Raw genomic sequence first — 14420 nt, forward strand, 5'->3', positions numbered from 1 at the left:
CAACTCACAGCTTGAAGGCAAGACAATATTTTCTAAAATAGATCTTGTCAAAGCCTACCACCACATTCCTGTTCATCCAGATGACGTACCTAAAACAGCTGTTATTACTCCTTTTGGTTTGTTTGAGTTTTTACGCATGCCATTTGGATTAAAGAACGCAGGTCAAACCTTCCAACGCTTCATTCACCATGTTTTACGAGACCTTACGTTTGCATATTCGTATCTGGATGACATCTTAATTGCTTCTGAGTCTGAACAGGAACACGAGCAACATGTTCGCCTTCTTTTTGAATGTCTATCCAAACACGGCCTCTGCATTAACGCATCAAAATGTGAGTTTTCTGTCTCAGAGATTTCATTCCTTGGCTATCGAATCAACAAAAGTGGAATATTTCCATTACCTGAACGTGTTCAAACGATACTAAACTATCCTCTTCCTGACACAGTTGATCAACTGAGACGATTTTTAGGAATCGTTAACTTCTATAGGAGATCACTGCCAAACTCAGCAACAACACAAAAGACCCTGTACGACCTTTGTTCATCGCCCAAACGAAAGGACAAAAGCAAAATACAATGGAACGATAGCGCCAAAGAGTCTTTCAACAGGTTGAAAACAGAACTGGCTAATGCTACTCTGATTTACCATCCTTCCAGCAATCTTCCCATCATCCTCTCAGTTGACGCTTCAAATTTCGCGATCGGGGCTTCTGTCCAGCAAATGAGAGGAAATACTCCAGAACCAATAGGTTTCTTTTCTAAAATCCTCACTAAAACTCAACAGAACTATAGCACTTATGACCGTGAACTTCTGGCCGCATATGAAGCAGTCAAGTACTTCAAACATTACCTAGAAGGCCGTCACTTTACTATTCTGACGGATCACAAGCCTCTCAGCTACGCATTTGAACAGCGCCCTGAAAAGGCGACCCCTAGGCAGCAAAGAAATCTTGACTACATTAGTCAATTCACTACTGATATCCGTTACATTCCCGGAAAACAAAATTTTTCTGCAGATGCATGCTCTAGGATTACAGAAATTGAACTGTCATCAACTGTATCACTTACAGACATCGCTCATGCTCAAGAAGTATGTAATGAACTCAAACACATCCAACAATCCAACTTATCATCATTTACATTCAAAACTATGATTCTTGATAATGGACTTCAATTGATTTGCGATTCTTCGACTGGAACTCTACGACCTTTCATCCCTCATGCCTACCGAAGACCTCTCTATGACTCCATTCATAATCTATCTCACCCTGGAATTGCCGCATCAGTCAAACTACTTCAAGAGAGATTCTGCTGGCCTTCGCTGAAACGTGATGTTTCATTGTGGGCCAAAACTTGTATTCCTTGCCAACGCTGTAAATCATGGCGGCACACTTCTAGTGAACTCGGTGCCTACCCTACTGCCGAAAAACGATTCTCTCATTTGAATGTTGATATTGTTGGACCCTTACCTCCTTCAAGAGGATATCAGTACCTGTTAACCATCATCGATAGGTTTTCAAGATGGACTGAAGCGATACCAATCTCATGCATCACCGCAGAAGAAGTTTCTTCCACTATTTTGCACTCATGGATATCTCGCTTCGGTGTTCCTCGTTTTATTACTACTGATAGGGGAAGGCAGTTTGATTGTGAATTGTTTTCATCATTGACAGCCATGCTTGGCATAAATCACATAAAAACTACAGCTTACCATCCTGCTGCAAATGGAGCTATTGAAAGGTGGCATCGCTCCTTAAAATCGGCTCTCAAAGCACAACTAACAGCAGACTGGGTTTCCAAACTTCCATCAGTTCTGCTTGGACTTCATTCAAACATAATACCAGAAATAGGAGTTTCACTTGCACAGCTCGTCTACGGAGAACCAATCACCCTCCCTGTTGATTTCTTTGAAGACTCCAAGCTGCCGAATGACATCCCTAAACTACTTGCTCGACTTCAAGACCATGTCAAATCAATTCGTCCTGTACCATTTCGCCATCATCACAAACGATCTATTTTCATCCATCCTGATCTCATGACCTCATCTCATGTCTTTATTCGTCATGACGCAATAAGAAAGCCTCTTCAACCAACATACGAAGGGCCTTTCAAAGTTGTTTCAAGAGGTGACAAGTATTTTAACATATTATTGCCACGGGGTGAAGATACCGTTTCTATTGATCGGCTGAAACCAGCATTTATTCTTCAAAATCATCTTCAACCTACACAGTCTCAGATGGATAAAACAATGGAGTCAGGTAATGAACTGGCGAAACAACCTGAAACAGACTCACCACCAACGAGACCTAGAAACATCAAGACTCAACAGCCTTCAGCCCAACCTGGACCTTCTGGACTTGTCCCTGAACGAAAAACCCGCTCGGGACGTGTTGTGAGGTTCTCTTCCAAATACCTCACATGAAACTTTGCGCTGTCACTGGGAGGGGAGTATGTGGCTGTACCTAACCATCTGTCAGTATTCAATTGATTTGAACTTAAAACACATGTTAGCAATTATTGTTAACTAATACTTACTTTTCTTGTTTACCTTTTTCTTTCTTTTGGTCTTGTACCTTTTGTCCAGACAATAAATCCTCTAAAATACTAATTATATTATTTTATTAATCATTGTACATCACCAATAACCACATGTTAACTAATAAAGGTTAATTGATTTTTAGTGATGTTTTATCTAAATAAGATTAGTTTTGTTTAAGGAAAGGTTCTAGGCCAGGATTTTGAATTGTAGAATAAGGAGGATAGTAGCTGGCTTACCATGAAGAAGTTGAGGTAGGCCATAGGACATACAGAAGACAGAAGGCCATATGAACACAAAATATATTGAGAATGATTCACTGAAAAAAATATTAAACTTGAGGTAAAACCATGTAAAACATAACAGAAAACAAAAACAAAACATTTTACAATCCACTAACAGCTGTTGCAAGTAAATAAATATCAAAAATTAGATTGAAAGTTAACATCTGTGGCAAAGTTGACACCACCGATTGATTGATCGAACCTATGTTTTTGTCAGTTAGATTAGATTATTGATACCAAAACGTCCAAAACCAAACCAAAGATTAGCTGTTTCACAATGAAATTAAACGAATTTATTTATTATCACTACATACAGTAAACAATATTTTTATTTCACATGATAGTGTGTTTTTAGTGTGTCAATTAGAGTGGCGATCAGAATGCACACAAGAACCATTCCCCCACCACCATCGCTTTTGTTATTTTCCGCAGTTGTTTCAACAATTAATTACTGTTGGAATCATTTATTGCCACTAGCGTCTAGTAGTGTGACTCTCAGTGTTGGTGGAAGACTTACCCTCATCATTCCAAACGTCATACTAATTGACATGATCTTCACTCACCAATAGAATACTGTATTTGTTTTAGAGGGAGGAAATCGTTATCGTAATAGACATGATTATCAATAAATACTTCCAGGAACTCAAAAGATTAATGTGTCCTTAAAGCCACATATACACGAGGCCACCAAGCAGGCAACCTGGCTATTGCATTTCAAGTTACCTGAGGCGTATAATCTGTTTGCCAACTGGCTTTGTGTAAATGTGGCTTAAACATATTTACCAACCATTGTACTAACAGATGATACTTTTCCAGGCTCAATTCACCCTAGTGTTCATCCATTCGGCTCAAGTGCTCATCTTCGACTGTGGCTACCCCAAGTTAGTCGCTGCATTTCTACTCGTCCACTCCACAATATTCTTCGTCCTCTTCCTCGACTTCTACAACCAAGCCTACAGAGCCAGCCAGAAGAAGCTGCAGAAGCTGCAATAAGACTTTTATCGAAATAGTGTTAAGATGTGAAAAGCTGTACATTTTAGGTGCTATACAAACTTTTCATTATGAGCCAAAGTTAAGTCTGAAAGTACGATACTTTATGCTTAGCTTAGGTATTGTATAGTTCTTGCCATTTTCTCTTCAGCTGTGAATCTAATTGAATGTGATAAAACTAGAATTACTTTGTGAGAATTTTTCTGAACCAAGTTTTATGAAGAAACCATATTATTCAAGATTATTTTATGAATTAAAATTAAATAAAAGATAACAATTTTTTAAACTGTACCCAATACTCACGAAATTTATGTGATAGCAAATTTATTAATATTAGACTACAAGATTTTTATTTTTAAAGTGTACTGTTAAGAGTATTAACTATCTAAAGTATTTTGTATATGTATTCTGAAATAACACAAAATTAGTTCATTGCTTTAAAAATGAAGGGCTTGCTATAAAACAAGTTGAGAACTCAATATTTTAGGGCAGTAAAATGTTTGAAACCTAGTTTTCAGTTCAAGATTTTGGCAATGCTTATAATTTATTTTACTTATTGTAATAAGTACAATTTCTTATACTTATTTAGTTCATAACTAACTGGTGTTCAATTAAAGCATAATGTATATTTTTCATGAATTAGGATGATTCTCAAGCTTTTAAATATTAAAAAAATTATTTTTTACATGAGTAAAACTTTTTTTGGTACGTAACTGGCAATAAAAGTTAACAAATAGTGTTTAAAGAAATTTCCAAAATCAATTACAGCTAATCGAACACTTAAAATATTTCACACATCTTTATGAAGTAAAGTTTACTCTTTACCTGATGGAGGAACAAATACCATCTATTATTTTATTTATGCATCATTACATTTATCACAAAATATTTAAGTCGTATTTATAACCGACCATTAACGTATGGAACATTTATTACACTGAATTGTAGCACGTTCAATACATACTGATATGTGTAACCCTAGTAACAAACTATTTATTCGCAGTATTTGCGATCGTAAGTCCCCCAGTTTTGTCTGATCCTGTACATATTCTTGCCAAGTACCTTTGACCTAACCAAGGTTAATTCTTGTAGTTATTTATCGTAGATATCCGTCCGCCGGCGCTGTCGCGCCTTGTATATAGTCTGTGCAATCGATCGATTGCGGCTCAAAGAGTGTTATTGTTAAGTGTTATTGAATTCAGTGAATTAAGTATTTAGGTTCGTCAAGAGGTTGATTGAGATTGATGACATGTTTCGTCAACGCTCTCAACCGAGCTTTCGGCTTAAGACTTTTGTTCGGGTTGTAAGATTACGAGCGTAGAAATAAGTTTGTTAATATACCTATGTAATCTCTATACGAGAAATCAAACCAGTCAAAATGTAGTATTGTAGATTAAATTTATACTTTAATGTAATGTATTTTCATTTTGTTAATACCTTTTTCCAATAAATTAAAGCCCATCCATTACCTACATTTATTTAGACAATGTAATTAAATTTAGTTAAAATACAAGGTTTTGTTATTTATAAATTTGAAATAAAATCTTCACCAATATTTCTGAATTTTTAATAATCTGAAGATTGTTATAAATGTTTAACTTGATTTTTTTGCATTTTTGTAAATTGTTTTAGCAATTAATTTACCGATGTTGATGATCACTAAGACAATATTGAAGGTTGTAAAAAACTATTAAACTTCCAGCGGTTTTCCGTTATTCAGTGGAGCATTGATTACCGAAAGCCCGATCATCCAAAACGTCGATTAACCTAAATGCTGATCCCCGTTGTTGCCGAGACCGGGAGACGATCAGCAGTGACAATCAACAATATACGTGTAAAAATTTATTTAAATAGTATCAATCAAAGTTAAAATAGTATATCTATATTCTTTAAGTCAAAGACCGATTATCCGAAATTGAGAGGGTTTGGATAAATGATTTCTTTCCGATTTTGAAAACTAGGCAAAAGTAGGCAAATTAAAATTGTCAAAAGAGCAGTAGTAGTAATGGTTTACTACTTAGAATTTCATAACTAATACTTTTCATCACTCTGTATATAAAAAAAAGCTCATTTATGTACAGCTGAAATTTTAGAAAATCGTTGAATTACAATCTGTCATACATATCATTTTGCCTGCCATCAACACAACTATTCCTATACGAAATCAACTTTGTCCTGTCCCGAAAAACGAAGATCCCGTTTAGCTCGAAAGGAGCACTAAATTATGTGTATTTTTATTACGAGAAATATTGTTTAAACACCTGAGTTTGAATAAATTTAAAACCATGGTAACTTATGACTACCTACTTAAAAAAATTTCCTAAGTATGGAATATTAAAAAAAAATTCAAATCAAGAAGCTTAGTATTATTGTTTGCATCGTGATGAAAAGAACTTCCACAAAAGTTCAGTTTTGGGGTTCGATAGCTGTTTTCCACCCTCAGCTTCAATTCGCTCGTAAACTACTGTACTATTTTGCTCTGAATGGGTGACTTTTGGGACAAGTAGCGAAATATACCATTGTAGTATCCTTGCACTGAAAATAAATTCATGTGTTAATAAAAATAAAATTAGAGGTGAGACTTTGTAATAAACACAACTACACTTCAACAATTTACATTTACTGAGTTGGTATTTTACATAATCATGAACAGAACTATGTTCTTTTATTATTTGTAAGTACAACATAAACATTTACACAAAACTATACAAGGAATGTTATTTTATAGAAACGCTTAAGAAGTTTAAATTTGTAATGGTAACTGACTTAAATTGTAAACCATTTAATTCATAATTTAAAAAAATATAATTTTAAAATAGTAAAAAAACATGCAATATTTTTGTTAAAAATAACACATTTGGTCTTTACCACCAACAATAAAACATGTAACATTCGTTTTTGTTTTTACAATAGGCATAATTTTGCTATTTAAAGATAAAAATAAAAATAGATTTAAATATTTAAATTATACTATTTAACTAGTCTAATACTTAAATAATTTCATCTCTGAAAATGTTAACTCTAACTATTCAATTGCTATTGCAATAATATTCATATTACGGTGGTATTTTCCTAACTTTAACATGTAAATAAGCAGTGACTTTGCAACTTTGGAACATAATAAAAAAGAAAACTTTATTAGTTTTATAAGCATGAAGAAATAAAATGGAAAAGTAATGTTTTAACTACAGTCTCATTAAATAAGTATTTTTCTATTGTATAGAGTAGCACAAGCAAAATGATCACACATTTTTGTTAAATTAAAAATATATTAACAAAACATACATTTAATAATTACATTACTGTGAATATTACACAAATTATTTTATTTACATGAAAGGTGTGCATGCCTGAGATTTTTCATTGAGGCGAGCTTTTGGAGAAAAGTTCGAGCCTCAAGTTTTTTTCAAACCGAGAATTTTTAACTAATGACATATAATAAATTTGTTTGTTTAGTTCTTTTCTCAAAGTACAATTTTATGTTACGATTTACAGTATTTAAGAAAGTAGTACATTTGGTAATCATCAATATTATGTAGGCTACAGTCCAATTATCATTACGTCATCATCACTGTCTCCCGCGATCGCAGAAAAAATCCTGTTCATCTCCTGCAGCCACAGAAACATTATCATTGTCTTCAGCGATCGCGGCAAAACCCAGGACGTCTACTGCGGTCGTGTGAACAAAATCATCGTCTCCCACAGTGTCAGAAACATCATCATTGTTTTCCGTAATCGCAGTCAAATACTGGACCGATCTCGCAGCCAAGCATAATCATAATCGTCTTCGCCAATAATTGTGGAAAATTCTGAGCAAACCCCGCGGTTAGGAAAAATCAAATTTTTCCACAATCGCAGCAAATTCAAAAAGATCTTCCAGGGTTGTGTAAACATCATAATTAATTGACTCAAGCGATCATTGTAAAATCCTGGTCGTCTACAATGGTGGTGTAATCATTATAAATTATTTCTGTAATTGCAGAAAATTTTGAACACCTCTCGCGGTTGTAGGGATATCACCATCTTCTCCTGTGATTAACAGGAACTTTGTTATCGCCTGCAAATGTGGAAGCTCGGCTCGAGCGTGATTTTCTGAGTTGGCGAACTCTCGAGCTCGTATGCTAGGCTCGGCTCGAAAATCAACCCGTTTGCACACCTCCAATTTACAGAAGTACTTAATACTACAGAATTATTTCTTATGGTTATAAATGTAAATAATAATATACTCAAATAATTAAATATTTAGCACATGATATCTTTGACTAATAGCTGTGTACACAATACTATATTGTTGTGTTAAAACAAGAACAAAAAATAAAAGTCTTTTAGATCATACAAGAGCTCTGTCTTATCCCAACCTACCAATGCAAGATTTTAGGTGTTGAAAAGTATTGGCAAGGCTTTATTTGAGACAGAGGCGGAATAGGGAACTACATTCAGGTACTACTCCCTCTTAAGTCAATTATTGTTAGTACAAAATACAAATTAAGAATTGATATTATTTTAATTTTAAGTACCAAATTGAGAGGGATGGAGGAGGCAGGAGAAGGTTAATAATGTTAATATAATCGTTAATAAGTAATGTTGTAGTTTTGGTACTTGAGTTTCCATTATTCAGGTTATATTATGTTTTTTTTTTGCTTTCAAACTGGTGGCATTTTTTTTGTTTTTGTGAGGGACCAGTCGAAACCCTTTTATGAATAAAACTCAAACTCAGTGTATATTATAGTTAGTTCTGTTTTATAAAGAGATTACAAGTTAAATGGGAAATTTTTATGGAGAGATTACCAGTACCCTAATGAATTAATTAATCAATAAATTAAATACATTCTTAAATATTGCATCCAAATACGGCAAGGTAAATACGATGGGCTGATTACAATATTCTCGGCAAGACATCAATTTTATTGCTCTATATAAGTTCGGAAGCTTAGGCGACTTAAGTCAGACTTTAAGCCTGATATGTCTTCTAACAATTGACTTAATATAAGCGACAACAACCACTTAGCTTTTCCAATATGCTTAAATAACAGGGCCCATAAATACTCTAAAATTACACAGAATCGATAATAAAATATGTCTTATAAACAATACACAGGCTTAACAGAAGTAAAAAATTAAATTAAGTTTTAAAAACTTTTAAATTATTTCAACAGTTGTCTTTAAATTTTGCATTCTGCATCCTTTATACACATTTAACACCAAACACCAATTAATTTTATTCTTTAAAATCTAACTGCATTATTAAACAATGTTATATTTTAACAGATATTTAAACAAACATTTATGAGCAAAAGGATGAACATTCTTTTGACGATAATTCTATCTCTGCTACTTCATACTAAGTATTACACCACAATTAAATGTTAAACAAACAACAACTTTGCATCTACATCCTTATGTGATTAACAAACAAATTACTTCTAAATACTCTAAAATCATACGATCCAAGTAATTCCTTTTCATATTTGTACATTTTCAAAACATAGATTTTCCTACATCTTGAAGGGTGCACCAGGTGAAAACCTAAATATGTTTCATGAAAAAGTTGTAATGTATTGATTTAAAAAATGTGTATGTATTGATTTAAGAGAATGTGTAAAAAAAATACAAATATTAATTGAACAAAAATCAAGGTTTTCTGTGTTTGGAAAGTTGTAAAATATTTTAAAACTAAAACCAGTTCAAAAGTAAACTAAATTATTAAAGTCCATATTAAAGTCTAATTATTAAAGGCCAAGTTTATAAAGTGGGCTAGTGAATTTGCTTGGAAAACACAATAAAAGTATAACCTTGGAAAAAAGGCAAAAAGAATTTCAAGTTTAGCACACACATTAGTACATCAAATTGAATTTTTCTGCAGTACATCTTCCAAAATCCATAGCATACAACAAATAAAATTACCTGTACTTCATATCAAACGAGAAAAGACATGTCTTACAATTAGATTCATGATATCTACTAAATGCCACTAATTTTTATACACACAAAATTAGATCCAGTGTTTTGTATAGGTATATTGATACAGTCTTAAAACATACATACAAATATTTTGATATTCCCCTAGTAACCTATGCAGACTAGTTAGAATTAAAATAGTTAAGCAGTTTTTGGTAGTTGCGTATTACCTCACACACACTTTATGGCATGACTACTTTTATCTATTGCACTACAACCACACAAGCTCCAGGTTTATATACAGTGTAAAGTTCAAATAAAAATGCACAACGGTCTTATATAATTTGAAGTTTAATTAAACGTTGAAAAAAGTAATATAAAAATTTGTCGTTGTTTAGACACCTATAGTTGAGTAAAATTACTTTTTCAAGAAATGAATGTTTACAATCGATTAATTATAACTGAAAATGATCACGAAAACTTATTTATGACCATTGGTGCAACTCAGCCTAAAGAGAAATATTGAGAGAAAGTGCATATTTCATGTCAATCGTTTTGATTCCAAAGTAAGTTTCATAACTATTATTTAATAATTAACACCAATAATTGCTTACCTACATTTTTACCAGGTTAACGATAAAATTTACAAATAAATACCAAATCATTTAAAGAGTTTTAAAGTTAACTCAATAAATTACACTGGATGCAGAATTTTAAAAAATTGATTCTATCTACCTTTTATTAGATGATTTAACAAGTTATATACGTTTTTTAAACCTTTAAACATAAATTAACTAAACATAGCATTTACAAGCATTAAAATTTAAAGTAACATTGATTATTGTGTGCATGAAGTCATATACAGATAAATTAATCAGTACCTATAAAGGGGAAAAATGCACCTCTAGATTGAAAATGGGGTGATGACTTTAATTATTTAAAAAAATGTTAATTAGGTAGGTAATATCTTACACTGTTGATGTTCAAGTAGTCCGTTTTTAGGAAAAGGTACCAACCAGAACCTTTAACATTCAAGCATATCCACTTTACTTTAACTTACAATATGAACACTGTGTTATAAGTCATACTCTAAAATAAATGACATCAGCAATTTATTTGAATTTTTTTATAAATAGTTTTTAACCAATAAAATGTTAATTTTTTTATTCTTCTGTTTTATTTTTTTGTTGTTGTTTTTGTTTGTTGGATAGATCTTTTTTACAATTTGTCAGTTTTTACATTTTACAGCAGTTTAGACAGCACACCTATTATCTTTGACATTCCAATTTTTAACAAGGATAGCTGTCACAGCTGTGTTTAATTCCAAATTGCTGACATCATTTGTTTTGCAGTATGCCTTGTTCAGCCAGTGCCTAGTTCATTTTTTACCAGCTTTACATACATTTACCTTTGAATCCTTCTGAGTTTTCGATTTATTACCAAACAATAGATAAATTGTATTATTCACCAAATTGTCCATCAACGTTGGTTAGCATGCGGAGGTTAAGTCTTGCTTTGGCACCTATTTAACATATGGTCTAGTGGTAGAGCGCCGGGCTTCGGTCCCCAAGGTCCCCGGTTCAAATCCCACCACCAATGAGTTTTATCTAAGTGATAATGTCGCAACCTCTAAGCTTAGTCTGAAGTAATGTGGAAAAAATTCCAGGCTAAAACCTTGTGGAATTAAAAAAAGCCTTCTAACCGCCACATAAACATTTAGAGTTGATGGACGTTTTAATGAGTAATACATCTCACAGCTCGGTGGTTTAACCGGTCAAACCAGTCCACACATACATAATAAAACTCTATCATCAATTACGCTTTTACTATTAACAATGCACAAACGTAACGTCGTAAGTAACATACTATAATAAATAAATCACAAATTCAACAAGCAGGTCTGATAATACCTAAGGAAGGATGTGCTGTTACGAGGAGGCTAATACTGTCTAGTGTATGGTCATTCCTCGATCGAGTGCGCCTTCCTCCTCGAGCCTCGATACAAACTTGACTACTCGATACGCGTCCTCCGTCTGACGAGCCATGTCCAACATAGCTAGCAGCTTCTTGATCCCGATGAAAATCCTGCAACAACAAACATGAAATTAACTTACAGTCGGATAGAACAAAAGCAGGAAAAATTTCAAAGGCAAGTAAGAAAAAGAAATGTTTTGACAAAAAGGAGCAATCAAGGCTAAAATGACAAAAAAATAACTTAAATGTGTTAAAAATTTAATAAACATGTGTTTTAAAAGTTCTTCCAATAGACATATCCTCAAAGGGAGTGTTGCATATTGTCTAAGTTTCAAACTAGAAGAGAAAATTCACTGCCACAATGTCCAGTTTAAAGAATTAACCGGGATAGCAGACTTAATTTGAATGTGCTTGGATGAAAAATCTGTCAGCGATTGTGGAATATGCTTTTACTTGTGTTTAGTGTTCTAGATACTCAGTTTCTTTTCTACTGTACATCCTAGACACTAGGCTCTAGCTTAGAACCATTTTACAAATTACTTCAGGCTTGGCCTAGAGGGTTGCGGCATTATCAAAAAGTAGGGATGGACGAGATTGGATTTTTAGTTCGAGACGAGACGAGACGAGATTTTTTATTTCTCATTAAATTTCGAGACGAGATCGAGACAGGATTTCCCTTCTCATACACAACGGGAAATGCACGTTCAAAATTTTTACCTGATTTTGTAACATTGTTAGGTGACTGTTTAAATACAAAAATAATGATAATAGGCAAGAATATTTACAATCTTTTATTAAAAAAACATCAGCATAACATTTTTTTATTAATCACGCCTATCTTATTAAAAATGCCTACGATTAGGAAACATAGTGATATCAGTTAGGATAGAGTTCAACTTATCCTAAAATAAAATAAATCATAAAATAAAAGCAATATTAATTTTTTTTTTTATAGTTACTTGTTTTGACTTTTTATAGTAATAAAACATTCCTCACACTGCTTACACTTTACAAAACTTCTCAAATGTTTTTAAAGTAATATTATTAAAATAATTAAAGTAATATTTACATTTAAAGAATTAATTAAATAAGAACGCCTTCACAAAGGAAACGCAACTACAACACGCTCCTGTATTGCGGGTATTGCATTGACTTTCTGCAGGCGTTTTTAATTTTTTTTTTTTTTTTTTTTTTTTATTCCCGTCTCGGTAAAAATCTCGGCCAAAAAGAAATCTCGTCTCGTGTAACGAGATTTAAAATTTCCCGAAAAATTCCCGAAATTTCGAAACTTGACCATCCCTATCAAAAAGTTAAAAACATAGGTGATTAGGAGGATTCAAATCCATGACCTATGGGACCGAAGCCCTGTGCTATACCTTTAGGCCAATTTGCTCCCGTTCTAAAACTGACTTACTTTTCGACATTATGAAATTTCAACCGGACGCAACATTCCCTTTTAGGATACAACTAAAAGGTTTCAGCTACCTGATGGATCAGGCAGCTTGGGGAGTCTTGGAGGTCGGTGGCCGAACAACGACAGAGTGGCCTGAAGGCTTAACTGACGAAGAACGGCCTGTAGGCCTAACAGAAGAGAGGCCAGTCTTCTTTACTTTCTTACCCAGCAACTTGTCACCCAAAATTGGACAGCATCGTAGTATCTTCCACCTGCCCCAACAACTTTACAATCCCCACGGCAACATACCACACGTGACTACCAATTGCAAGCTCCATGCTGGTCCTAATTGTCTGGCTCTATTTTGCTGATCACAAATTGGTTCACTACTTTTTAACTCGATCATGGTAAAACAATTCTTAAATGGTCATCTTTTTCAATGCAAAATTTCCATGCACAAAAATAAAATACTAAAACACAAAGATTTTCAAAAGTTTTTTAAACATTCTACGTACAAAACTAACAGCGTAGCAACCGAAAACGTTTACCAATGACCCTAGATAAAAAGCGAATCTGCAAGTGAAGCAAGTCAAAATCAAACTCTACACTCAAGTTATAAAACATTCTCCCATCAACAGCTCGTGTTAAGGATATTATTCCACACACAGCATTCCAAACACCCCGCAGTCAACGATGCACACTCACAGCCACGCTGGAAGACTGCTATAAACACTTACTTGGAATGTCCTGAGATCTGACGCATGAGTTGAGCCATCTGCTCCTTGGAGAATATCTCGCTCTCCTCGACCACGGCCAGCAGATGTTCAGCCTTGTTGAGGTTAGGTACGTGCAGTACAGCTGTGAACGCGGACAGCAGGTCCATCTCTTCTAGCACTTGTCTGGAAAACAAGTATTGTTACCAAATGTGCACAAATAGCGAGCTGAATTAACTAATTCAATAAATACAAGATCTTGGAATCGTATTTACAATTTGTTTAGTGATGTGTGTCAAACGTAAATCTCAAATTACAATATCTCAAGACTACACTAGTTACACCCGTTTGCCTGCACGGCTGCTGTGTTTGTATAAGGCATTATATGACAAATGTAATGGAATTAAATATTCAAGTCCAAACTATTCAGGAATTGTTCAGGAAACTCTTAATTCTGGTTTGGTTTCCAAACAGGGTTGGAATAATTTAGGGATAGGAATTTCATGGCTATGGTGATCGCTGAAGATAATCAAGACAATAGTATGATTCTTGTCTTAACACTTTTGTAATTGAATTGTTAGAGTAGATTCTGTGTATTTTTATAAATAAAAGACTGAACATGCACTGAAGAT

At 33.7% G+C, this 14420-nt stretch overlaps 2 protein-coding genes across 2 annotated transcripts in view; one reads left to right on the forward strand and one right to left on the reverse strand.

Moving 5' to 3' along the window:
* Positions 1-5225, forward strand: part of LOC128994270 (elongation of very long chain fatty acids protein AAEL008004-like) — an 88772-nt gene extending 83547 nt beyond the window's left edge. Inside the window, exon 8 of the mRNA XM_054418686.1 lies at positions 3637-5225. Within this exon, the coding sequence (XP_054274661.1) occupies positions 3637-3813 (177 nt within the window). The 3' untranslated portion in view covers positions 3814-5225. The remainder of the gene's footprint in view (positions 1-3636) is intronic.
* A 1184-nt stretch (positions 5226-6409) lies between these two features.
* The window catches only part of LOC128993895 (vesicle-fusing ATPase 1-like), a 32281-nt gene continuing 24270 nt past the window's right edge, over positions 6410-14420 (reverse strand). The window contains exons 14-15 of the mRNA XM_054417969.1: positions 13813-13974; positions 6410-11793 (exon numbers count right to left, since the gene is read on the reverse strand). Coding sequence (XP_054273944.1) covers positions 11658-11793; positions 13813-13974 — 298 coding nt within the window. The 3' untranslated portion in view covers positions 6410-11657. The remainder of the gene's footprint in view (positions 11794-13812; positions 13975-14420) is intronic.

The sequence above is a fragment of the Macrosteles quadrilineatus genome, unplaced genomic scaffold (genome assembly GCF_028750875.1).
Source record: "Macrosteles quadrilineatus isolate MER2022 unplaced genomic scaffold, UCM_ALF_1.0 Scaffold_5__1_contigs__length_97177068, whole genome shotgun sequence".
NCBI classification, from domain to species: Eukaryota; Metazoa; Arthropoda; class Insecta; order Hemiptera; family Cicadellidae; genus Macrosteles; species Macrosteles quadrilineatus.